The sequence below is a fragment of the Aulonocara stuartgranti genome (genome assembly GCF_965226115.1).
Source record: "Aulonocara stuartgranti genome assembly, chromosome: 7".
Classification (NCBI taxonomy): domain Eukaryota; kingdom Metazoa; phylum Chordata; class Actinopteri; order Cichliformes; family Cichlidae; genus Aulonocara; species Aulonocara stuartgranti.
In genome coordinates, this window is record NC_138945.1 from 57,616,397 (window position 1) to 57,642,972 (window position 26,576).

Consider the following 26,576-nt stretch of genomic DNA (forward strand, 5'->3'; position numbering starts at 1 on the left):
TCAACTGTGGCTAAAGTGACATTGTGGCATTAAAGAAATGGAAATTATGTACTAAATGTATAAAGCAGCAGGAAAATAAACGTATATAATCTGTTAGTAATATTTTAGCCCCAGTTTATAGCATGAGCATGCTATAAAACATGTTTAATAGCGTCCTCCTTTTTAATCTGTGTTTGAATATTTTTAATGTGTCTACATTTAAGAATGTCGCTACAAGGGCATATTTTGGTGAAATAATATGGTTTGTATGACTTGAAGCAATCATTTTTAAATAAATAAACAAGATAAACATATGCCATCAAGTTCACTGCTAGAGTCAGACCTGCGTTATTACCAAGTCTTTTGTGATGTTAGTAAATGAAATAAGGAAATCAATAAAATCTAAGTAGACCAGGTATTAAGCTGGTCCCAGGTTTCATGAAAGTTATGATGTGATTGCAACTTGGATTTTAACATTTATTGAATCAGAAAACAATTTATGTCATGTTTAGTTTGTGCATTTGTGAAAATTCTAATTATGATCATAAATATTTTTTTTCATATTAATTCCGGATTTTGCCGGATCACGGTAGGCCGCTGAGCACAGTTGCTTCCTAGGACAGAGAGCTGCTTATAAAGCTAAGAACTTTCAGACTGTATTTTATTTCATCATATTAGATGAGCATGTCAACTGATACAAGATCTACAAAAACACTTGAGACAAAATGCCCCTGAGATAAAATGAATTTATTATCAAGAGGTAACTGGGAAACATATTTTTGTTTATTTGTTGTTATGTTCTTCATCTTCTTTTAATCTTTTTTTTCCTTACAAAACTGGGAATATTTCTTAAGCTGTGGAAACATGAGGGTTGAAAGATAATTTTCATACCATTGGGTATTGCTTACAGCAAAATGTTTATTTGTTTATATACCTTATAAGAGTATGTGCATTTATAAGTGTATACAGTATAAGTATATAGTATTATTCTGTCTGTGAAGGTGTTGCATGCCTACCACATTAGCTTCAAAAGTGTACTGTACATACATAGTAAAAATACATACAAATATTCACAGAATAAGCACTACGTTACTATATTCCTGCTAACAGAAATGGTTATAGACAGGATTACAGTATAAATGCAAAACACTTTGAATTGCTCTCCTACCTCTAAGTTATGGTTTCAAGACCACACTGTTGTAGCGTTTTGTGTTAAGCTTGTGATATAAGTTGTTTTTGAGAGGATTACACTGTTCCACATTGAGAAATATGCCAGGTTGCATGTACAAAATGTACAGCGCATCTCAGTGAAGTGAATTAACAACAAAGTACAAAATACTTTCCCATGTTCATATAAAGAGCAGGTCACTCTCTCTTATACTACTACAAAAATAGTGTTTGAATGCTGCAGGCAGAGGTCATTCACATACATTTTATCATAGTTTTTAACAGCAATGCATATAACAGAGTGATATACAGTCATGTTCCACAATCACTGGAACAGCAAAAAGGACAGATTGTCTTTTGATTACAGAAGAGCAACAAACTTTTACTCTACAGAAGTAGAACCCGAACCTGAAGGTACAACACTTAACCACTGCGTGTGATTTTTTTTTTTTTTCCATGAGTTTCAATTTAACAAGTCAAGACCAAAAAGTTCAAGCATAAAGGGGGAAACTCGTTGAACTGTACTGGTGCACTTCAAGTGTAACAAAAATGCAGGTGACAAATCCGTCACCTTAAACCTCACAAACCTCACTTCTTTAACACTCTATGTTGTTACACAGCTTATAAGTGAACTCAGCAGACTTTAGGCACCTCGTGTGCCAACTGAGAAACTGTATTATCCTATAGCTAAACTTAACTTAAAGAAGAGGTTCCCAACCTATGGATTGTTTATCATTACCAGCTTTAGAACATTTACTACTTGACAGAAAGAAGAAGAAGAAAAAAACTCTACAGGTAATTAAGTGTGTACAGATTGTGTCTGCACATCATGTCCCATTTGTCACATTTGGTCTATATGTATCAGCTATATGTATCAGTATAAATATGTAGACTGAGCTGATGGTTCTAGCAACAAGAGTGCGATTTTTCGCAGCTCAGCCTGAAATATTTTGGCACATCTCAGCACATTTGCTTCTGATTTCAATGATGTCGACAGGGTAAAGCTTACATTAGTGATTTACATCAGTGGATGTTAATAAAATGTCTCAACAACAACAGAGGATAAACTGGTCCATTAACTTTCCAACTTTTAGAACAATATTTACAATTTTTGGTGAATACTTGACTGATTTTTGCAAAACCAATAACATTTCTGTAAGCTTTCAATATACGTTTAGTGCTAATTAGAAAATGTGAGCATGCTAACAAGTTAAGCTACAGTGGTGAGCTTGTTGTTCAGTTAACTTCGCAAATATAGCATGCAAATTTTAGCATTTAGCTCACAGAGTTGACCTTCCTGTGGACTGTATTCATTTTTCTCATTCAGCCAATAACTTCAACAAGAACCTTTACCTTGTATTCACTTTCATATCTGGTTGGACATACTGGACTGCTCCACAGTTACACTGTAGGAAAACATTCAGTGTGGTAAGCACAGTTGGGAACCCCTGTCTTTAGAATAGTGAGCAGAAATGAAGAAACAAATCCTTCTTGTTTTGGTTCGGGAAGCACAGAGACACATATGCTTTGGATACCTTGCTGTCAGTTGCACTGATCACTGTTGTCTACCTTTAATTATATTCTCTGTGCTCTTTTACCTGATTTTATGGAGTATTTTTTTGTTTTAGTTTTTTTTTACAATGCTACATTGGTTGCAGAGAACTTCAGTCATCAATAAAACTCAAGCCAAGAGAACAACAGCCAGCAACACGAGTGCTCGAAGTGCAAATTTGATACAGTATGGCATGATGCAAAATAATGTCATTGGTCACAGTAGAAGACACGGTTGCATGCAGCTAAAGTGACCTCTATTATTGTTCTTGAAATACTCATAGAAATTAAAAAAAAATCCTTCAAGCAGGTGTCATTGTGGAAATGGCAACAACAAAAATCATACACGGAAAAATATACACTAAAATGTTTTATGTTGTCAAACAACTTTAAACATCTACTGTACAGAGGAGCAAGATCTTAAGCATGTACAGCTATACAAATGTTGATGTGCATGTTAACTGATGTGTAATATTAACAAAGAAAATACTATGGAGGGCCACCTTCCCCATCAGTTGGGCACTTTAGGCTCAATTCTGAGTGAGGCTTCATACATGCTTTCTTCATCCAGAACAAAGCTTTTGTCCAGCAGATACTGGGCTACCTAGAATATGGGGGGGGGGGAAAGCAAATTTAAGGACTTTTTTTATTTGATTATATTTACTATTTTCACAGTTTAAACAATACTAAACAGAAGCAAGTTACTAGTTGCAACCCTCAGTATCATTATGTTTATACTGTAAATTTTGATTATGTGAACTAATGAGTTACTTTGGCCTGATTTTGATTTATTTGAATAATATAATACAAACAAGAACACAAAACATTAATCATTATTTGGGCAAAACAGTGCTATGCAATATATCTAAAAGGGTCCCAAGCATTCATAACTTATCTTTTTGAAGCATTTCCACCTTGAAAATTAAAAACTAACATCCCACGTTTTTGCTGTTATTGGAGGACTTTACCTGTTTCTTTCTAAAAAATACTTTGCAAAGATATAGAGGAACTTAGCCTTTGCATTTACAAGATGCAATCAAAAAAGCTCAGAGAGTGCCTATATGAAAGCAAAAAAATGCACCTTATTTAATTTTTTTTTAACCTCTATTCAATGGTGTCTCCTTGCATGGCGATAAACTGCTTCCTGCTATTTTTTGTCCCACTTTATCCAACTTTTATTTATGACTTCATCATTAAACTCAAATCCGTGCTGTGACCAAATGTCAATTTTAGAACACAGGAATTCATTCCTGCTTGTGGCTAACTCGCTGTACAATTCCTCCATTCTCCACACGCTTAATATCACATCATCTACAAAGAAAATTACAAAGTCAATACGATAAAAAGGGCACCTCAATGTCAACTATATATTTAATTTGTGTAATATACTGAGATATTTATATTTAGAGCTAGACTTATTCTGTTATAATTTGTAAGTTTGTATTATCAAATTTAAGTTAGTTATTTCCTGTTCTTACTGTCTTGGAGCAACTGTGACCACATCATTTCCTCAGAGATTAATAAAGTATTCTGATTCTTATTCTGAAATAAGTTCAGTTCATTCCCAAAAACGACACATTAGGTCAGGAGAGACCAAGAGCAATTTTTCTACATTTATGCTTTGTGCACTTTAAGAAGTTTTCTGTCAGTATTTTTAATGTTCTTAAAAATACACTACTTTCACTCTGTGTGTATATACATCACTCTGCATTTAATCTCTATCTCCCTCCTCTCACCCCAACTGATCACAGCAGATGGCTGCCCCTCCCTGATCCTGGTTCTGCTGGAAGTTTCTTCCTGTTAAAAGGGAGTTTTTTGTTTCCACTGTTGCCAAGTGCTTCCTTTGCCCAGGTTTAATTCAGGTACCACTGTTACTTTCTACAGGCCCAGTCTCTGAAATTTTTGATTGCAGCTCGTATATTAGAAATAGCTTCTTCAAGTAGTCAGTTGTCAGAGAGGTTGGGAACTACTGCTCTGTGGTCTTTGCGATTAATTAATTTACCTTTGGTTGCAAGTCAATCTTATATGCTGTTTGTTGAAACTGTCTGATTTCTCTGATGATGTGAGAAATCTGGAAAAAAGGGAAGCAAGGATGTCAGTGACACAAACTTAGCGCAAGTCTTTCATATCAGGAATCGCCTAACATCTCACCATCCTCATCTTTGAGAAGTTGACCAAGTTGTCCTCGGTGTAGTTCGGCGTTCCCTCCTCAATGAAAGCCAGATCAGTGAGATACATCCCCAGATAGGGCACACAGGGAGGATCGCAACTAGAATAAAAAAAAAGAGAATAAAAACCACTTATCATCCACTTGTGCTGCTTGTTTGCTTTGTTGATCCAGTCTGAAACTATGTCCTTGAACTCACTTCTTCAAAGCCTCTCTGAGGTTTTTGAACCTCCCCTCTGATGAGACCAGCTTCTGCAGTTTGTCAATCAGTGCTTTAGTCTAGAAAAAAATGGTGATAATGAACACGTTCAGTGACAATACCATGCACTTCAGGGACTAGCAGCAATGCATATAGAGACACGCACCTGCTTGGAAACTTTGAGCCAAGTTTTCTTGAGACGGAAAACAGAGCTGCGGTTCAGTGATGAGGTGATCTCGAGAACGGCGTTGTAGTTATGTAGACAACGGCAGATATCGGCCACAGCTACCCATTTTTCGATGACTGCTACCCGGGTTACAACATCATCACAGCGGAGGATCTCCGTGGCAATAAGGTTGCTCATCTGACAAAAAAAACGAGAAACAAGTAGTTTAGACTTCATGTTACGTTTGGATAGAAGGGTTCAATATGTGATAAGAGCTCTTTTTGACTGGAGCGTACGTCATTGAAGTGCTTCGTTGTCCTCATGATATACGGCGTCTTCTCATTTTTGTCATTCTTCATCCAGCCTTGGCCAAAGAATTCCCTGTGAGGCAAACCAAGAAAGAAGAAGTGAAGCATGTATTGGTGTGTTCGTGCTTCCTGGCTGTGTGGTGTGATGACACTCACTCGTATGGAATGACCTTGAACACCAGGTGGTCCAACAGAGTGAGCTGCTCTGCAATTTCCATTGCTGAGTGATTCTCGAAGGTCTCAGCTTTCCCTCCTCCCACCTGAAAGACACAAACAGTCCAAAAAAACAATAAAACAGATCCCAAATGATCTAAATTAGCTAACTTGACTTTAGTTTTTTTAACATGACAATAAATAATCTACCAAACAAGGTATTTCTGTAGGTTTTGATGCACCTTCGCCTCTAAATTTTAATTTTTTTTTACTTTTACATCTTCAATTTGTCAAGTGCTGGTAAAATGACTTTTAACTAGACTGAAATGTGCTATTGACTGTCTTATTTTCATAAAAGTTTCTGTGATCAAGGACACCAAAATATATACAAAAGAAATCTTTAACTGTTTTATTGTATTTCAATATTTATTTTTGAATTTGTCATCTTTTCAGGCAGAACCCCCTCCCCCCCCCGTCTAGCTGATAGTATTATAATAAATATACTCAATTACACTTCCTGCAGCTGTATCTAAAAATACTTTGTGGCATTTGTGAAATCACTGCTTGTCACTCTTGAGCAACATTTACATATGTGCAAATTCACGCACCGTCAAGATTCCAGTCTAATGAATCCCATCTGCTAACTATCACATAATGCATTAATTGTTTGCTGAATTTATGTCTCATAACTGATCAAAAATATTCAGCATCTATTATCATGGGAGCAGCCAAGTGAGCAGAGGATTGATTTCAAATAGAGCCACGAACAGCAGCTACTCACTTCACTTACCAGTTGTGTCACGTCTTCTATCGCGATCTGATTGTCACCGTGATCTTCCTGAGTTATAGTCCTGATGACATGAAAAAGAAGGTCAACCTCTGAAAGATGTACAGCTTAATGACCCAGTAAAATGCCTTTTAATCCCTCTTTCACTCAAACAGCACTCAGCGGTACCTGATGATGTTGGCTGCCGCTTTCCTCTCCTGGGTCAACAGCTCAGGGTCATGCATCACTTCCTCCAAAAAGGCAATAACCTTCGTTTTCAGCTCATTGTTGCTCTCAAAGTCCTAGAGAGGCACACACAGCACACACGGATGATAGAAAACTGTAGATTTTGTCATTGATCATCACTGCTCATGAGGTTAGTTTTGAATTAGTTGTATTCTGTGTGGATAATATTCTCAAATTTTTATTAAGTTATTTTCCAAAACAATTTCTTTCCTCTGTTAAGGAGAAAATATGCCAAGATGCTGTGTTAACATCTCTGCTATGAAATGCGTTACCGGAGAGTGTTTGGACACCCAGTGCCGAAGCACATTCAGGACTCTGTTGGTTGCCGCTCGTCTGATCACAAACTCTTTGTCTCCATTTCTCTGATCTGTTGGAAAACCTGCAAAAAAATACATTAAATGAGAGGCACCGAAGGAGAATAAAGTTTAGAGAATTGCCCAACACTTTCTTGGTGAATATACCTGTACTGGCAAGGGACATCCGTCTATATTTTTCCTTGGTAGGGGTACCCTCATTGGCTCCAGCAGTAGCAATAGCAAAGGCGGAGGCAGCAGATAGAGCACTGCGGTTGTTGTCCAGCTCTCGACATGATGACATCACCATGCCGTTGTTGTAGGAAAACAGGGAAAACTCTACACACAAGGACAGTTAAAAAAAATACAAGCCGTAAATGTATATTTATTATTATAACTCAATATACACATAAAGCTGGATGGCCTGTTTTTTTCATTTCACAAACCTCCACTAGGGAGCACTGCAGGCCAATGCAAAAGTTTCCCTCCAGACTTTCCTTTACAAGAGGCTTTGATATTCAAGATGGTTGCAGCTAAATATAGCCACTAAATATCAGCATAACAGAGGAATCAACAGATTCTCTGCACTCCTCGATGTATAAATCCCGGGAACACGGATCATAGGCTGCTAATAATCCCACACATTGCCTCACTATTCCAGTTATTTCACATATTCCAGATAATGCTTCGTTTTAAAAACTTATATTGTATAATTCTGTCATAAGATTTGAAAGGCAAAGATAATCTTGGCTCCAGTGAAACAGCCTCATTACTGGGGGCGGTAGGGAAAACACGCTCTCAGTGTAGTTGCTATGACACAAGTTTCCCTAACACCTACTGAAGCCAAGCGTTGGCTTTCCCCACATATTCATAACCATCGAACGACTGATATTTCATGTTACTTATGTTCCACAGTGGCATATTTTTTTTCAGATAGAAATATGACAGCATATGGCTAAACGGGGTTATTTAAAGAGTAAAACAATTCATCATTCTCCTACAGATGGTAAAATATGCTTGACGGCAAGTATTGTCAGCTGCAAGGGTTTTTTTTTGTCAAGTGCCATCTGTCTATCTGCAAGGTTACACAAAAACAGTTAATCAACATTTTATGAAATTTGGTCAAGACATGGAGCCTGTGCTGAGGAATAAGCTGATAAAAACTGTTGTGGATCTAGATTACTTAAAAGAAAAAGAAGAAGCAACAAGTCATTACTTTTGGCAGAATTTTCTTTCTCTGAGTAACTCTGCAGTTTTTTTAATCTGTCTGTGTAATCAAATGTATTTTGCTCTAGTTCTTTAGTTCTTAAGACTCTATGTGAACAGTTTTGCATTTTTCAAAACTCAAAATAATCTTATTTTATATGGGATAAATAAGGGCCTTGGTGTTGGCCCTCTTTCTGAAAGAAGCCACTTTAGCTCTGCTTACTTTAATTCAACTTTCTTCTGATTGGCTGCTGATTTTTAACAGCAGGCGAGTGTGGTACATGTGCTCTCGTTGAAACAGAATTTTGTGTGTTTTGTATTTTGACACAAGTATTATTTGCGCACATCCTGATCTCATTATTTAGAAATGTAGCTAGGTTAAATACAAGTATTTCCCAGTGTAACAATATAAAGTGATTTATAAGCTCGACATTTCATTTTAAATCATGTACAAGACTAAGACACAATCTACCTGAGGAGTTTTTGCATTTGATATTTTTTGGTGTAGTTGGAGATTTGGTAGGAGAAGCTTCTGGATCCCCGTCATCGCTCTGGTTTTGATCATTATCACTTTCTTCTCGTACAGAGAGATCTGTATTGTAACAAGCAAACAGCAGTAAGTATTAAGCTCTTTTAAAGACATTATTGTAGCAAAGCAGAGTTCAAATTATACTCTGAATGGCTACAAGTCACCCACCTTGTTTGCATGCCGAGGGGTCGTCCACCTTTTCCTTCTTGTCTTCTCCCTCATCAGAGATTTTGCTCGCGATCGGGCTGGACACATACAGTTTGTTGATGTCCAAGGTGGTCTTGCTGAATGGAGACATGGAGGAATACATGCTTGCATAGCCATTTGAGGAGCAGCTAAGGGCAGCCAGGTCAAGAGCTTTGCCCCCAGTGATGATGGGGATATTGAGAGAGAGCTTGCGACGGCGGTTGGGGGATGAGTTCTTGGCAATAGCGAGAGGAGGAGGGGAGGAGAACTTTCTGCTAGCCCTGGGGGAGCTGGGTGGCTCGCCATAAAGAAGTTTATTATTTTGACTGCTGGCAAAGAATAACTCCAGTGACCTGCATCAGGGGAGGATAAACATTAGACGTTAGGGCACGTATTTATTTATTTGGTTAAGTATACTCTATATTTTAGGAGCTTAGCTAAACAAACAGAACCTCTGAAATAATTTATGCAAACCAAGTCAGCCCTGCAACCAGAAGTCTCTTTTCAACTATGTCTCGGCTGACTGCAGTGTTTCAGAAAACCCTCTCCCACTCCCTGTCAGCCTCCTGGCGACCTCACAGGTTCCCATAAATAGCACAGTGAGCGATAGTGCGCATGGCCGCTGCTGACACAAGCAGCCAAGAGTAGGTGTCTCTCAGTGACATGACAAGCGCCACGGGAGAGCATAATGCAGGGTGTGGATATAGAGAGCCCTGATCTGAGCTCCACAGCAGGGCCCTTACTCTAGGCATGCAGAGCAGAGAGTTAGCACCAGTGCAATCTTTTGCAGGAGGGTGGGGTCCTGCAGCACCGAGGCTGATTGCCATAGAGTGACAGAGCCCGGCTGAGACACTCCCACACAAGCAGGATGGACTGGACCAATACAAACTGATATGTACATAACATACAGTGAAACAGAGTCACCATAGCCTTGTAGCAGTGCCACATCTGCTAAGTCTCTGTGTTTGGATTTAACCAATAAAACAAGCTCTATATATACACACGCTAAGCTCAAAAGATCAATAGACTTAATCGTTTCAGTGTCACATACAGTGTCTATGTACACAAACACAGAGAAACAAATACCCGTGAACACTACACGCATGCTGCACCCTCTACATGTCCAGCCACTAATTCATGATCAAACTTAAATTTGCACCATACAATGAAAGCAACTATAACCACTACTGTCAAGTTTAAAAGATTATTGAAAAATAATTAATTATGGGGTACCTTACTGACTGAATTTGCACTTAGGAGGATGTGCGAGAAACAACAAAACAAACACAGCAAACCACCAAGCTCCATGCTCATTTAACATGAGAGCACTGGAAAATATGGATATTTGGATGTTGCTTGGAATGCTTTTTAAAGTCAGTGACTCCTAAGTTGCAATATATATATATATATATATATATATATATATATATATATTGTTAACTGTGTAAAAGTATAGTTTATGCATTTTGCAACACAAACCCAGCAATTAAGAAAAGAAAATGCAGCACCCATCTCATCAAATTAGTCAATATCTTTTTATAGTTTTCCTGTCATGTTTTGTGTAATTTCATGAAATTCTATGAATAAAACAAACAAAAAAATTTCTGTATAATAACCACAGAACTTTTGTTCCTATATGTGCCTCACATTGATTAGAGGATGACAAAGCTTCACATCCTAATAAATCAATTCCATCTTTATGCAGGCTGGCAAGGTCTGAAGGGATGCCACACACTTCAAATAAGATTTGTTTGTCTGTGGTAAGCGCTGTCAACAACCTTGCAACATTCAAGTCTGTCCAAATGTAAAGTGACTGACCGGGCCGGAATGGCACTGATGGGTTTCTTGTAGATGGTGATGAGTTTATCCAGCACCACATCAGCAGTGGTGAACACACGATAGGAATGCAGGAAGGTGTTGAGGAAGTCGATTGAAAGGAAACGGAGATCAGTAAGTCTCTCGAGCAGACGCTCCACGCTGGCGTAGCGGATCTGCAGCACCTTGCAGGAGTTCATCATCTTACTGAAACGGATGTCCACGTCATCACAGTACAGACTTGAATCTGACCTGTTAAGAAAACAAATACAAATCTAAAAAAAAAGAAAAAGAAAAATGGGAGCAGCTTCACCAAGTTACATGTAAAGAAGCAGCTTACTTGATCATCTGCGGCACTGTGACTTTGGAGTTGTCTTCAAAGGCGTTCATCATCAGGCCATTGCAGCGGATGTTGTCTATGCACTGCAGGACACATGCAGTTGAAGTAAAGAAATAGGACAGAGGAAATGTTAGTGATTTCTGTAACTGACTGCTGGAAGACTGTGATGTGCGTTGACATGCCTGGCTGATGTCACTAGTCCATGCAGACTTCTCCTGCCTTGAGGAGGCTACCAGGATGACTGTGAATGACTGGCTGTCCTTTGGCTCCACAACAATCTTGAAGTCCAGGTGCTCCATGTCCTGACCACTCTTGTCTGATTTAGCTTTGAGGCAAACACAAAGACTTTTTGTCATTTTCCTTATATATTTCATTTATAGCCAGTAAAGACATAAACATGTCATATGTGATTGTACAGTGCCAGATTTTTACCCAAAACAAGTAGTGCATTTCATAGTACTGCCTGCCTTTACTGGAGCATTATTTTTCATTTGTTCTAACAAAGCTAGCATCCTCTAGTATTCATCAGTTATTTAAACCATGAAACAGAGTACATATGAAGCACATTTCTATAAGAAAATATTTAAACACTCACACTCATCATCTGTCCCCTCAGGATCTTCCACAAGAGTGCAGTCTATAAGCGAAACTACTCCGTTCTGCAAACAGCATACAATACACATGTAGATGTAGTAAATGTAGTGCATACATAAAAAAAATCAGTTCCATCAGCATAAAAATATGTGTCATTCATATATAGAGGTGATAAATGTCCTCATCTTCATCCTATTCTCCAAAGTATCCTTAACTTCAGCTTGGCAAAACACACAAAGCCTTCAAAAAGGTACATCTGATGCTATTTAGGGCATCTTTACTATTAGTTTATCCTTTCAGAATATTTAGGTTTAAGTTTAAATACATAAAAGGAAGTTTGTTTTTATTCCAAATATTTAAGCTGGACAAAGAAGGGTTTTAGATATCATCTGGATCTCTTATATGGGCAAACCTTATCACTAAAAATGAAGACTTCATACATGCTGCATAAAGAAGCAACAGCTTTGAATGATTATTGTGGAAAAACCACAGACGGTATTAAAAGAAGGGTTCAGTTTCATAAAAATCTGGCATATTATTATGTAAAATATTTGAAAACCTCTCAGTAAACGTTTGGGATGGAGGGGTTTGCTAATCTCACACATGTTAATGAGCCTACAGTATCTGAGCAAATGTAGTGAATATTCCATCGAGTGTTGGTTAATTCATTTATTTTAGGTCAGGTGTCCCAGACTTTTGCAGAAAAGTTGTGATGCTGCCAGCTCAGCAGCTCAGGCCCACCTTGGTGAGATGAAGCTTTCCCCCAGACCCCCTGGTGCAGATGATTAAATGCTTGGAGAAGAGAAAGCACTGCCTCTCCCCTTCTTTCTTTAGAGACAGAGAACCCAGTCGCCCACGGGTGATCTTGCCCTTCTCGCTCATTGGCACCTGGATGAGGGACCCTTTATGTAGAAAAAAGGGGTCCAAACAGAATGAAGGAGGAGCAAAGAAGAGACACATGTAGACAAAAATGAAAAGGCATATGCACATCCCTCTGTACATGACTATATGTACAGAGGAATAATAATCGACCACGTCTCTTTTCTCTTTTCTTATCCATCACGGCCTGTTGGGGACATTTGACATTTGCAGTTGCAGATTCATCATCAGTTTGCCACAGACCCGTCTAATTACACTTAGAAATTAAAAGCTCTTATAGCGAGGAGTACGTGTTGTTCCCCAGAGAGAGACCGAGAGGAGGAGAGAGCCAGCCCTGTGCCACGCTGCACAATAAAGTGCCGGAAATGTAAAATCTGGCTGTCAGAAATGTGGAGGGACAGGAAACCTCTCTCTGTTGTGACCCTGCTGTCTGCTGGGATCCAAAGTACAACACTTAAAGATGAGAGTTACCTTGTCTTACAAACGTCTGGCTGGTGTCAAGGAGAATCTCGCAGCCCTCTACAATCATGCGCTCTATTGCCAAGTTTTTCCTGATGTTCTCGGTCTCGCTCACTTCATCATGCATTATTCTAAGAAAGCACAAAAACAACACAAAAAAAGCGCCTTTTTGTCATTCTCATTTGGAGCTTATACATCAAATAGAAAAAAGCTGAAATTGGGTCTTTATATGTTTGGTTAAATAAAAAATGTATCTGTTTATCTTTACAGTTAATATCTCTTCATGCTTTTTTGGTTATTCTAAAAAAAAATTCAACAGCTTTTAGACTGATCTATTATTTGTGTTCATATGAATTAAAAAGACGTTACTCTCATATAAGATACCACGCCCATCTGGGGCTATGGGTTATACCTGGAAAGCTCCTCCAGCTTAGATTTGGCATAGTCCAGACTATTTCTCTCTACATGTTCATGGGGTGTGTGGGCCAGCAGCTCATGGAGAGTCAGGATGTAGCGAGGAATCTGGAGAGGCAGAACAGAAAGCAGCAGGAGAGTCGTGCTCACTTGCGAGATCTTTCATGTGCACAGCACAAGCGTACAAACACAGGGATAAATATGTGCCAGCACGATGAGAAGAAGATCAGTAGAGAGCACAATCTACACTCATCAGCAAAATTTATTATCAACACAGCACAGCCTGCAGCAGGCCCCAGCAGAGTGGACTGTTGGGGAAAATGCGTGCCTTGCCAGAAAGGAGCGTGAGCTCCGAGACCAACCATTTTTATAGACATGAAAACATAATCAAGACATCCTGAGACACTGCAGACGAATGCCTGCTAATTCTTTTGTTAATGAGCCATGCTACAATATGTATATTTGAAGCCAAATTCTGTCTGAGCCACAATGTCCAGTAAACAGGCCAGAGAATATTAATGAAAACACTGGTTTAGCTCAAGTGGAAATCAGTCAAATCTGGTTACACAGCTTTTAATAAATGCCACTGCCTCTTCAGAATGTAGTCACCTGTTTCATGTGTTGCACTCAGTGCAGCATTTTGAACATTTGGCAGCCATTACAGCTTTAGAGAAGTCAAATCCCTCCTGGATGTGAGCAATTTTGCCAATTCTTCGTGGGTGACCCTCTCAAGTTTCTGCAGAGTGGATGAAAAGTGCACACGAACTACCATCTTCAGGTCCTTCTAAAGATGTTATACTGGGGTGAATTCTAGCGGGAGACAGTCAGAGACTTGGCCTGATGTCACTCCAGTATTGTTTTGGCTGCTTTGCTTCAGGTCATTCTAACACTGAAAGGTGACCTGTTGAACCAGTTTCACATCACTTGTACTAGCAGTTTTTCTTCAAGGACCTCGCTGTATGTGACTGCACTCAACATTCCCAGTTCTCACTGGTCTTTTTGAATCTTTGACTGTGAAGATTGTGCTTCACTGCAGGATGGAATAAGACAGATCAGAGACTTGCAGATGATAGGTGATCACCTTTTTTTCGCCTCATCACGAAAAAAACCAATCATTTCAATCTGTAGCAGGTGGACTAATCAGGTTTTAAACATATTTACATAATTATTAAAGCATTTTTACCACAGTTTGGAGTACCAGCATAAAAAGGGTCTAACTTCTATTCTAAAGGGGGATTTCAGTTATTACTCTTTAAGATCACCCACTAAGAACGTGCTTTTACTTTGTAATTAAGTATTTCTTAGAGATTAACAGGGATAAATACTGTACCAGTTTTATAGGTGACACATAGGAACAGTCTACATCATAAAGAAAAGGAGAAAAGATTAACATTTTGCCTTTTAGATTTTTAGTGATGACCCTTTTGTTTACATTTGACTCACAGGCAGTGCAATCGCAAAACAAAGTGGCCGACTGCTTTGCAAACCGCCACAGCTGGGCATCATTGGCATAGCAAAAGGCATCTAGTTTTAGGTTGGTGAAATATATGGCTCAAGGGTGACATTTATGGAGAAAAGAACTTGGCTCAAGCTGCGAGAGCACAAAATTAACAACAAAAGCTGGCTCCAGGCTGCACCTATGCAGCAAACAAATGGGCCTGCCTTTATTCCTGTGTATATCAGTGAGACAAATGAGCTAACCTGGAACATAGGGTAGGTAAGGAAGGTCTCCAGGGTCCTTTCCTCACAGTCGGGCTTGGCCTCATACTGCTTCAGCAATTTATCAAAGTCTCGGTTCTGCTTGCAATGTGCCAGGATCTGCAGGCTGTATTGGTGGTTCCTCACAAACTCCTGGTAGATGTTCAGCATGGGCAGCAAGATGTCGAACAGGTCAGCTGCAGACACATCAAACTTTTTTAATCACATTTCATCACGTGCACTCTGACAAACATCTGAATGAGTGCATTATGAATAAAGTAATGAAATTCAACAAAGACATGACTCTTACCAAGGACTAATGTTGGCCAGCTTGCTATTCTGGCTTTCAGGCCCTGGTAAAAGATCTGATGCAGAAACATGATGGTTTCACTGAAATAAAGTAGAGATTGAAAAAAACATTTATTAGGGAAACTAATCTCACACTATAAAGATTTTAAGAGTAATAATCCTAATTTTAATCTGAGCAGTTATTACGTTTGACTGCATATTTAAAGAGATCCATTTATGTCTTGAAAAGACCATAAAAAAATAACAGTTCTAAAAACAATCACAGAAATTTAGTTGTCTTTAAATACCAGTGTACTGTTGAGAAGTTGCATTGTTCATAGGTATAAATAATTAATAACTAGGGTATCCATGCTGTGCCAGGTGTGTGTAAGCTGTGCAGGGCTTGAAGAGGTGTGACATCCAAGGTGTCTTATCAAAAGTAAACATTAATGATCCAAATTCTATGAGGAATAACTCTTCCTCAAACCAGGCATGGTGCTTCTGCCTCTGTAATCTGCATTTATCATTATTGTATTTACATTTATGATTCTTGTTTTAGACCACTGATAATATCCAGAGGCCCAAACCTCTCTTTACTGCTCAGCATGTCGCTCTGAGCCAGTATACACACTGCATTTATTTGATCTCATTCTATTAGTTTGGGCGTTGTACTGTGCACTTTGACTTTTATTGCATACAGTGTTTAAACAACACACTGAACCAGTATTTACTTTAACAGACTTGTTATCAGGATTACTGCTAACAAATAAGATTTCTACATAATCTGTTACAATATTATTGCACATTAAATGTACGGAGATCTGCTTTGAAGATTCAAACCAATACACAGGGAGTATGTAGCTCTTTACAAGTTGTTGCAAGCTGCTCACTTATCAAACACAAATTCAGGCACTTGAGGTTACCAGTATATTAATGCAGATGATATTCCATTTTAAAATTTTAAAAAGTATCTTAATGCTTCAGATGCATCATTCTGCAGTAGATTTAAAACTTATGCATGGCAAAACGCTCACAACTAATGTAATCTATTAAAAGATATCTATGCATGAATATGCAGAATATGTAGACAAGGGGAAGGAATTGTGGTACCTGATCCTTCTGGTTTTTGTTTGTGGCCTGAATTCTATAGACCAATGACAGATGAGACAATAGCTTCAAAGTTTTCAAAAAATTTAAATTAAAGATACGGTAGTTTTTTTTAAGGTGTACCAGCTAAAGCCACATAAACTGCCCCATGTCTGCATTTGCAATAACAGGTAATCTGAGTGTATTATAACACAAATTCAGATTTGTGCCAAAATGATGACCAGAACTGCACAGTGCTTCCTCATCAGCATAACCAGTGTCTCAGCAGTGCCTTTCCTCTCAACTCGGCACAAACCTGACTGGATGATGCCAAGAAATTACCAAACAGGTGCAGAAACAAAAAACAAATAGACACAAGGAAAATTCTATGAAAGCTGTGTTTGCCCGAGTGCTTGTTTGAGGTCAGTGTGACCAGTGTGTGTCTTTTTTGTCTGATTTTATTTTGTTTTTTGTTGTTTAGTAAAAAAGCTTTGGTTGCCATAAAAACCACAAAAAAGTAAAAGCTATGGCTAACAATCATCAGGTTTTGCATTATTATCTGGTTGCCAGTATGCTGTTCTTCACTGTGAAGTGAAGGCTTATATGTATGTGTCCTTGTGATTATGTTCTTTATCTAGAGAAGAACTCTGGATGAGCCAACCTGTTGAGGAATATGCTGCTGACATCATCGTGGGTGATGGGAGGCTTCTTAGAGCTGGCGGCCATGCGCAGCGGCCTCAAGAAGTTGTTCACCAGAATATGAAGCTGCTGGACGTACTCTGCCTCCGAGTCCAACATGCTGAACACCACCTGGTTCCTCTTCCTCATGCTCTCTGCATGAGGCGAGCGGATATAATCCTGGATGATGGTTTTCCACTTCCTCCTGCAAATCCAGCCTCGCAGAAAGCTCTGGACCTGCAATAGACCGTGCATTCTCAGAACATGAAAATGCATGAAATCAAGGCAGAAGTTCAGACTGCTTGCTTTACCTTTTTGATCTTCTTAATTTCAGAGTCATCGTCAGTTGGAGCGGCTGCAGGGCTGGCATGGATCTTCTCGTTGTCTTTGAGCAGCCCAGCAATCTGTCACGGAAGCAACCACAAAAAAGACCAGTCATTCCCACTTACACACTCCTCTTCTTCTCACTTACTGTAACAGCATGTAAACAAAGTGACTGAATCGACAGGACAGGACCTGTCAGCACTGTCAACACTAAAACATTAGCCTGACTAAACTAGCTGTGCTCACTTGGCTGCTCCTCTGTAGCGTTGATTAATATTTATTTACATCGGTCATAACGTTGATCATTTTAATGCAATATGTATCAGTCAAACTGTCCTGTGTGTATGCTGACTGGGCGGTAGACAGAGTGCCAAAAAAATAAAACAGAAAAAACCCAGACTCGGCTTTGTAGACAGAGAGAGTTAATTGTCATTGAATTTCATAGTAGAGATGCAACATGAAGCATAGTCCATGCATATTCAGGGCCTAATTCAATTTCAAGCATCACATTTGCACATTAAAGTAAAATGACTATTGGATCTGAAGAATACAGCTGGGGACATGGCCCTACTGAAGGCATTGTTCCTGAAAGGAGATGCAAAGTGGAGAGAGGTTGGCCTGAACATGATTCTTCTCTGCGACGGGGGGCGTGCTTTCATTTCTGTCCTCTCACACTAGTCTCCGCATATGAGACAAACAGAACAATAATCAGCATAATCCATCGTTTTCCCACTGGCTCAGCTGTTATTTGTTGAGCTGGCAGGTCGGAGCGAGGATAGAAAGCAGACAAATTTTTGGAAAGGAATGAGAGTGCAAAGTAAGAATCAGTTATAATATAGTGCTATTGTGCCAGGATGTCTATTTACAGCAGGTCTGACTGATATTTTGTGTGACTGCCACACATTTGCCTGACGATGGAAAAGCCTGTAATCCTGGGCTATTTGTGATCCAGACAGAGAGTTACAAAATCCTGGATATTTTAACAATGCTCCCTTTAGTATTGAGGGTGCTGGTAAGGTCATAAAAAGCCCCAAACTGTCCAAACAGTTACTCCTGAGAGGGGACATGTGTAGCTTATTTAGATCTACTATAAATTTGTAGTTCTCATATTAAAGATAGGTAATCAATAATTATTTTTAAACATTTAATATTTAGATGCCATACGTGATATTGAAACAATAATAGGAGCAGGTAACAGCAAGGAAATGAGTTTTAGCTCATAATTGAGTATTCTTTAGGTCTTAATGCATGAATATTACTCTAAAAACTAGAAGTAATGTAAATAATTGAAAGTAGTACTTATGACATGCCCTGTACAGTTAACAGTTTCAGATGTTGATGAAACACAATGGCTTTGACCTATTTTCTGTCATATATGTTGTGACAGTGGTGAATACTCACAATATGCATGACACTGAAGTCTCAAGTATGAGCACATGAGCAAAAACCCCCTGGTTTGAGACTGCTCTAAATGTTCAGTTTTTATAATTGTTGCTTGTACGATGTCATTCTCAGCTGCAAAAGTGCTGCTTAAATCTTTAGTTTATGAGGCACAGCCAATCAGAAAAAAGCTGTCCGTGGGGAGCAGGGCGTCTCAAACAGTGGAGGGCAGACCACACTGGCCACCAAATACAAAGTGAAGCTAATGTGACTGATGTGAATATATTTTAAGGAACTGTCAAGAATTTGCTGATGCTATTGTGCTGAAATTAGATTAGATTAGATGAAGATTAGATGAAACTTTATTAATCCCTCGGGTGGGTTTCTCCGGGAAATTCAGTTTCCAGTAGCACAGCACCAACAGAAGTTGCATGTTACAGATACAATAAAGGGGAATGATAGCAAGGATATAAGCATAAATATACCATATATACACATATACACATTTATAAATACAGAATATATAATATGAATAAATAGGAATACATATTTATTAATTAAAATAAATGTGTACCTTTATTTTAATAAAATCCAACATTTATCCATTTTTGCTAGGGTGAACTAGGGGGCATGACCCAGTATATCATAAATAGGGATTACTGTAACTGTGAATCACGCCTAGCAGAGTCCAAGAATAAAATAATGTAATTGAAAATAAATACAGGAGATGTTCTTTAAGGACTCTACTGGAATAAATGAATTTAGCTGATGGTGCGTTTTGGTTTGACTGAGGAGGATGAGCAAAGTGGAGGGGGTTAGCATGTATGACCGAGTATTTGTTTACATTCCTACTCTTGAGAAGTACTAAGAATGAAATCACAGTGAATATTACCTCTGACTTGAGCCTTTCAATCTCTATTTCCCCATCCTCTATCTGTTGTCGAAGTTGCTTAGCAACTGTTTTCTCCGTCTCCACAATCTGAAGCAGATGAAGATACTTCTGCATGAGAGCCTCATGCTCTGTAGCCAAGTTTCTGTAACTGTAAAAACATGAAAACACACAAACCACATGGTTTTGTATATCAGCTGGAGTGATGAATGTCATCTAACTGCACACTGTCTCGTCTCACTAAATAAATCAAGAAAGCAACGAGGACTTTCTTATAAATAAAGCGTTATTCCGTGAAGTTTTTCAAATTTTAACCAAACTTTTGAAACTTTTACTAATTTACCATCTGATGCGCTGATATGCCTTTGCATGGCTTTACCTGGCGTGTGATATGGCAGCCACCCATTCATCGCAGTCCTTTACATCCTCCGTGCGCAACTCAAGGGCCTTTTGGTTTTCGTGGTTGAAGCTGACTGTGAAATAGTACTGAAACAAAAAGCGAGGAGAGGGTGAGGAGCTCCGGTTAGAACCAACACACAACAACAATGCACATGCTGCGCGCAGGAAGGAGCACTCGTTATCAGATACCTTTCGGATAAATCTGTTATATATAGTAGCATGACTGAAGCTTCTCCTCTGCTTTGTTTGTTTCACTGCCTCGCTGCTGCAGACATCAAGTGGGTGATTTAAAAACCACACAGAGCCTGGGGAAGCCACATCTTCCTCGCCCACCAGTGCAGTTGATGGAGCACACTGAGGGAAGCCTCCCCCAGCTCAGTTCCTGGGATGCCTCTGGTTCCCAGGAGGAAATGCCACAAGACATGGAGGCTGGAGCCACGGCCAATTACATAACTGTGCAATACCTGTTTCCTAGCAACTCCAGTCATTGTGAACAGTTGTTCACAGCTGTTTTTTTCACTGTCACTTGATTTTAGATCACCATTCTCCCTTTCACGCTGTACTGGTTGTGACTGGTGAAATGAAGAGCTTTTGTGCTTTTCGTTTTGTTACAGATCCTGAATTCTGCTTGTTAAAAAGTTAATACTTCTGGCTGCTTTTACGTGACTCCTCTGTTAGCCAGCTTCCCTAGCCTTTATACAAAAAAACTACAATAAAAGGTGATTGTATATTACTACTTAGAATATCTCAGATACCTCTGAGTACCACTTATCAATTAGAATAACCATTAACTTCTTATTTCCGCTATTCAGCCACTACTTTTAGCTACTACTCTATTTAACAGCAATTTACTGTGTATAAAATTGCATCTATTCTTATGTTAACCCAGCAAAGTATTTCAGCTACATCTCTGTACTTTTATCTAGCCACTTCAACTGCTAATTCAGTTACATATCAGTTTAAATGCAATTTTAGCTAACTAGCTTCTGTTTATCATTTATGTTTACCCAATGTTTAAATTTGTCCTGTTAGCAAACTATTTCAACTTCTACTAGCACTAGCAGCTAACTATGGAAGCTTGTTTCTGCCACTATTTTTGTTCTGTTAATACAAAAAAAAAAAAAAAAAAAAAAAGGAAGGCATCTGACCTAAAATATTGAGATAACCTAAATTTCAGCTTAGCTCTGCCTGACATTCATTCTGTCTGTCTTTCTTTTTTTATTTTAATGGCAGAAAAAATCTAGCATAATTATCAGTCTATTGCTCAAGAATTTATTTTCCATCTTGATGCATGCTCAATCATCCAGGTAAGTAAATCTCCAAAAGTTGATTCTGTTCATCTGGACCCAGCGTTTTTGTGGGAGAAATGTTTTGTCACTCATCCAAGTGACAAAACATTTCTCCCACAAAAACGCCACAAAACGCTACGTCCAGATGAACAGAATCAACTTTTGGAAATTTATTTTGCAGTTTATCTGTAATTTAAGGCTAACAATTAATACGTTAGCAATTTTCCTCAATATTTCAACCATGTATCATCTTTTTGTATATTAGTCATCTATCGTAATCATTAATATCTAGTCTATCTAATACTGGTTATCCGTTTGTCTAATTTTTAGCTAACTTTTCTGCTTAAACCTGCTTAGATCTTTTTAATTAATTAATTTCCAGTTTGTCCAGTTTGTCCACACCTATCCCTGACTGCTGCATAACTATCCGCAGTGGGCATTGAATTGTTGAATATCACTAGCTCGTTTGCAGTATTCAAATATACAATATATCCAAACACAAATGAACAGTTAGGATACAATGGAAACATCTTCTTCATCAGCTGAAAGAATTGTGGTAGTATCACAGGATATGTTTAATTGCTAATATTTCTGTGTTTTTATTTAAATGTGATTGTAAAACTGAACTTATAATAGATTATTTTAACACTTCAAGAGAATCCGTACACAATACTAAAATTCAGAATCAGCTGCTTCTTTTTTTTATTTTAATCTCATATCTACATATTCTACCTGTAAACACTTGTTTAGATGAGAGTTTATTATATAAAATCAACATCACAATTCAGTTAATTGAACTGTCATCATTCTTCTGAACTGTTCCAGCCACGCTGAGTCTGACCAGACTCTAATCTTTGGCCTGCAGATGTTCAACAGGCACCTATCAACATGCAACTGATCATTATTCACGGCTGACTGCTCTTTCATCTTCACATTCATTAGGTATTCATCCTACCGTCAAAGAAAATCTATTTCTGGCAGAGAGGCATGTATGTTGTTGTAGTTTTCCCTCATGATCTATCTAAGACTGTCTGGTGTGAAGTCATGTTAAGCATTTTGTATTTATTCTGATTTATGTTCATGTCCCAGTCAAGCACCTTTAAATATTGTTACTGATCTAAACAGGTATGAGATGCGATACAGCACTAAGGCTTGTCTATCATTTACTTTCAGCTGTATACAGATAAGTTAATTTAGATACGGATTTGCAGCTCACTTCTCAGTCCTGCTGTGTGGTGTACATAAGTGAGTGGTAAATAATTAATTAGGCATTTTGCGATAAATTATAGAATATTTTTTACACCCTTTCGAGTTACTTCTGACTGACAAGCAGCTTTATTGCAGAAATATTTTTGTTAATGTATACCCATTAGACTGAAGAGTTAGAACTCAACCTTCTTTCAGCTTCATGACGAGTTTTAATTACAAACACCACTGACCCCAGAGTGTCTTTTCTTAATCAGATCGCCTGATTTACATTACAGTTTAGATCCTGCCGTCAGAGGCTGCCTGTGATACTGGTTGATGCGATGCTGTTACCCAGTGTGAGCAAGCTGTGTTTTCTATAATTGGACCCTGACCCCTCCAAGGTACTGCGAGGAACAAATTTAGCTCAGATAGCGCTCACATTAATAGGAGAGATGAGACACACTGCTTCTCTCCTCGCTGTTACCCCGCCTCTTCTAACTGCATCATTCTTTAGGATGCAAATAAGGGTTGCCATAGAAACCTCGGGCTCAAACGCATTATCATTTTCACACTAACTGCATTTCAGGATAAATGTAATGTGGGGATTATGGCAGGTTGCTAAAATGTTGCCATTAAACAACAAATCTATAGGTAAGGTTAGGGGATGCAGGTGATTTCTCCTGATTAAAATATTTGTATACAGTGAGAAGCAATGCTTCAGATATCAGATATTAGTGCACCCCATATTGCTGCACTGTGCAAACAGGTTTCACAAGAAACAAGAGATGTCGTAAAAGAGCACTGCTGACATTGTTTTTTTTATCTTTAAGGAGGGTTTTTTCTTTCTTTGGGGTGCTTTTAAAGCAATTGTGCAAGCACAACATTTACCAGTGTGCATGCATTCTGCTTTGTCAGCACAAGGGCAGCTGTTCACAGGAAGAGCCTGGACTCACATTGGATTGCAGCCCTACCTACAGAGTCAGGCACAGAGCCTGGAGTGAGCAAAGGAAAGCCGACAGCATTGGAGCATCGTGTTCCTCGACTGTTTAATCACAATAACGGTGTTAACAAGCCTGTTAACCTTTCCACCCTAAAATAATTGAACAAGGAGCCAGAGGAAATCAAGCAGGATTAAATAAATATTTCATCTGCAGTTATCTGGACTCAAATTTGAAAAATCTTATGGCCTACTTTAGAGTGAAAGGCTCTGGTAAAATATGACAGCTGTCACCTTTAATGCAAATGTAACCTCCAGCATTACACTCCACACTGAACCATTTCATTCAGGTCACAGAGATCAGTGCTGACTGATCACGGGCACCCTGCTGTTTCCTGACCCATAAGTGTAATTTCAAAATATTACCACAGGATGGAAACCTTGAGGCCACAACTTTTATTTTTAATTTTTATTTTTTGCACGTTTTATTGGATGGGGCATTAGGTAGGATATAGCACTCTCCGCCCTGAAACGTCAAAAACATGATGGCTGGAAGTCAAAAAGCAAAATATGAGACCAACCAAAAATGCAAATGCATCGTTTTCACGAGGCTAGAAATCCATTTGCATTTCATGCACTCATGCACCGCTGAACTACCCTACAAGCCCCCCCCCCCCTTTTTTTTTTTCTTTTTTTAGGTCGAGCGCAGGTTTGGTGCAACCCAAAGCAAAACACTGCACCACATTGCTTACTGCCAGGGCTGCCGTAACATCATTAGGTGTTAATATTGTTACCTCATCATTAATGTCATGCATGGATTACATAACGTGCAATACAGCAAACCTCATGCTATTCTGCTGCACTGGATTTGGGGTCATCATGCGATGCGATATATGAAGAATGAATGTATAAGAGAAGCGCTTGGGGAGTTCAGAGGCATCCGAGAAAAGAAAAACAATAATGCATGTATTGCTGCACCTCATTGGTGTTTAAAGCTGGAAGTCTGCAAAACAATAAAGCAGAAAAAGACGGTGCGTGTGTATCTGTTTGTGCGTGATCGCACGCGCACGCTCTCCGTACCTGCTTTTCCAAACACTCCTTGGCTGACAGCGAAGGTTTAGGTGAAGGCGCCCTGTCGCATGTGCATCCCTCCAACAGGTATAATCCCGAGGGTCGAGAACTGGACTCGTTCTCAAAATAAAAGAGCATATTCTGTAACAAAGCGAACCACTTTGTGTGCCATTTCGTGTTGTCTGAGCTCTTTTTGCTCAAGCACCCTCGTCTTGTACCATCCTTCTTTGCCAAAAGCCCCAGGTAGGTGACATGACCATCATTAAGTCGTATTCCCTTCTGCATTTTGATGAGGACACTTCAGATGCGCAAGGTGGATCGGTCGTTACATCCTTCTGAAGTCGCTCAGGGGGAAAAAATCAAATAAAGAAAGGCAAGATGTTGACTTTCTCAATGCGGACCTCTAGCAGCAGGCTTGTCCACTCTGTCCGACGCATTCACCGTGTTGGCATTTAACTAAACAAAACAAAACGAGGAGCACAAGTCCAGCATCCTAAAATCTTTTGTCATACTCCGAGCGCTTTGAAGGTCCACATTATCCGATGGTGTGGGGGGGAAAGATGAGGTAAAAAGGTAAAAAAACAAACAAACCCCAAAACTGTCTCAGACTGAACGATAAGAGGAAAAGGGGTTCGAGGTTTGTCCTTTTCTCACATGAAATATCCAGAAACCAGTAGGCTTGGTGCTCAGCCAGGCAGTGCTGGGTGAAGTCACGTGACGCATGCTTGGGAAAGCAGATTTCAGGTCCCTGGACAGGGACGTCTCGACGAGATGCCGCATAAGTTGGGTTTCGTCTCAAGACGATCAAGGAGGCCCAACGGAGAGGAAAATGGAAAATACGAAGCTTTCAAAACAGAACAACAACTTTAGAGGAGAGCAGCCGTTTAGGCTGCAGATGAATCTACACCTACATTCTCCGTGACATATTTTCTAGCTTTAGGTGGTTTTATGCAACACTTAAAGTTACTCTTTGACTCTCATGAGCACATTTCAGCGCCTGCAGGCGAGAAATTGCTTTGCTTTTAAATTGCTTTCAAATTGCTTTTAAATAATAACAACAAAAACCCACAAAAAAGCAATATATGGTGTCTTTTATTTGCACTTAAATGGCTGCTCAGCATGGTCCTAGCACGTGTGGTCTGAATGTGATCAGCTGCTGCATTTTAAAGTTGAAGTACTGTAAATCAGGATGCAGGCAATGACAGGAAGTAGGTCAAAAATAATTTGCTGGCCAGCATCCTCTGCTGTGTCATATAGGCTCTGTTTGTAAATATGCTCTAGTCACAGATTCACTTCATGTTCAGTTACGGGTACAGGTTAAACTATAAGATATGAAAAGTAGTAAAAATAAAAGAATGCAGGATGTTACTGTTTAATAATTTGAAAATGTAAATAAAGCATCTATAAAAACAGAATTTATGGTGATCTGAGGACTGAGGACATCCCTGTGTGTGTTTGTGTATGGTAGTTAAAATAATTCCATAGCATGTAAAGATGTGTTATATTGTGCAAATTTTTGTGCAAATGTGCAAATTTCCATCTAGTTTATAGCTTTATTAAAAGCAGGGGTTTCATCACCTGCACAAAGGGTTCAATCCCCTTTTTTGTTTTGATCTTCCTAGCTTTGGACTCCACCCTTGTGTGTCTCTGTGGTAATGAGCCAGACAGTAAAACAAGCTCAAGAATAAAACTAATACACATCTTTGAGCATCCAATTCATTGAAAAGGCACATGGTGTAATCTCCCACTGTCAGTCCTTCAGCTAATTCTTAGAGAGGAGATTTATTTATTACTCCATCTTCATTGTTATCTCTGATCTACCCTGCCATAAATCCCTTTAGGTCCTGGAGCATCTTCCTCAACAACCCCCCCCCAATCTTCTTCAATCAGCCACTCACACTTAAATTTTAACTGAATGTAAAAAAGTGATCA

At 39.0% G+C, this 26,576-nt stretch overlaps 1 protein-coding gene across 2 annotated transcripts; it reads right to left on the reverse strand.

Moving 5' to 3' along the window:
- Positions 1 to 421: 421 nt before the first annotated feature.
- Positions 422 to 25,795, reverse strand: LOC309711449 (ras-specific guanine nucleotide-releasing factor 1). 2 transcript variants are annotated; one of them, XM_082541780.1, is made up of 27 exons: positions 24,654 to 25,795; positions 20,140 to 20,246; positions 19,764 to 19,911; positions 17,479 to 17,571; positions 17,151 to 17,404; positions 15,426 to 15,505; positions 15,119 to 15,312; positions 13,416 to 13,525; positions 13,016 to 13,134; positions 12,407 to 12,567; positions 11,667 to 11,730; positions 11,254 to 11,396; positions 11,072 to 11,154; positions 10,735 to 10,983; positions 8,899 to 9,269; positions 8,674 to 8,793; positions 7,164 to 7,334; positions 6,975 to 7,081; positions 6,646 to 6,758; positions 6,472 to 6,541; positions 5,694 to 5,797; positions 5,526 to 5,610; positions 5,230 to 5,427; positions 5,064 to 5,143; positions 4,849 to 4,966; positions 4,700 to 4,768; positions 422 to 3,301 (listed from the first exon to the last, which is right to left on the reverse strand). In XM_082541780.1, the coding sequence occupies exons 1-27, from the start codon at positions 24,927 to 24,929 to the stop codon at positions 3,209 to 3,211; spliced, it is 3,780 nt and encodes a 1,259-aa protein (XP_082397906.1). In that variant the 5' UTR covers positions 24,930 to 25,795; the 3' UTR covers positions 422 to 3,208. The 2 variants fall into 2 exon arrangements, with proteins under 2 accessions (XP_082397906.1, XP_082397907.1); XM_082541781.1 differs by having other exon boundaries at positions 6,481 to 6,541; positions 24,654 to 25,794.
- Between the last annotated feature and the right edge of the window lie 781 nt (positions 25,796 to 26,576).

Bases quoted from the DNA above. Each gene is read 5' to 3' on its own strand.
- LOC309711449 (XM_082541780.1), bottom strand. From the start codon at position 24,929: ATGCAGAAGGGAATACGACTTAATGATGGTCATGTCACCTACCTGGGG. The intron at 15,506-17,150 runs GTTGGCTCATCC...ACTTTATTTCAG, and splicing joins AGCAGCATATTCCTCAACAG to TGAAACCATCATGTTTCTGC. The intron at 13,135-13,415 runs GTATAACCCATA...GTGCTTTCTTAG, and splicing joins AAGCTGGAGGAGCTTTCCAG to AATAATGCATGATGAAGTGA.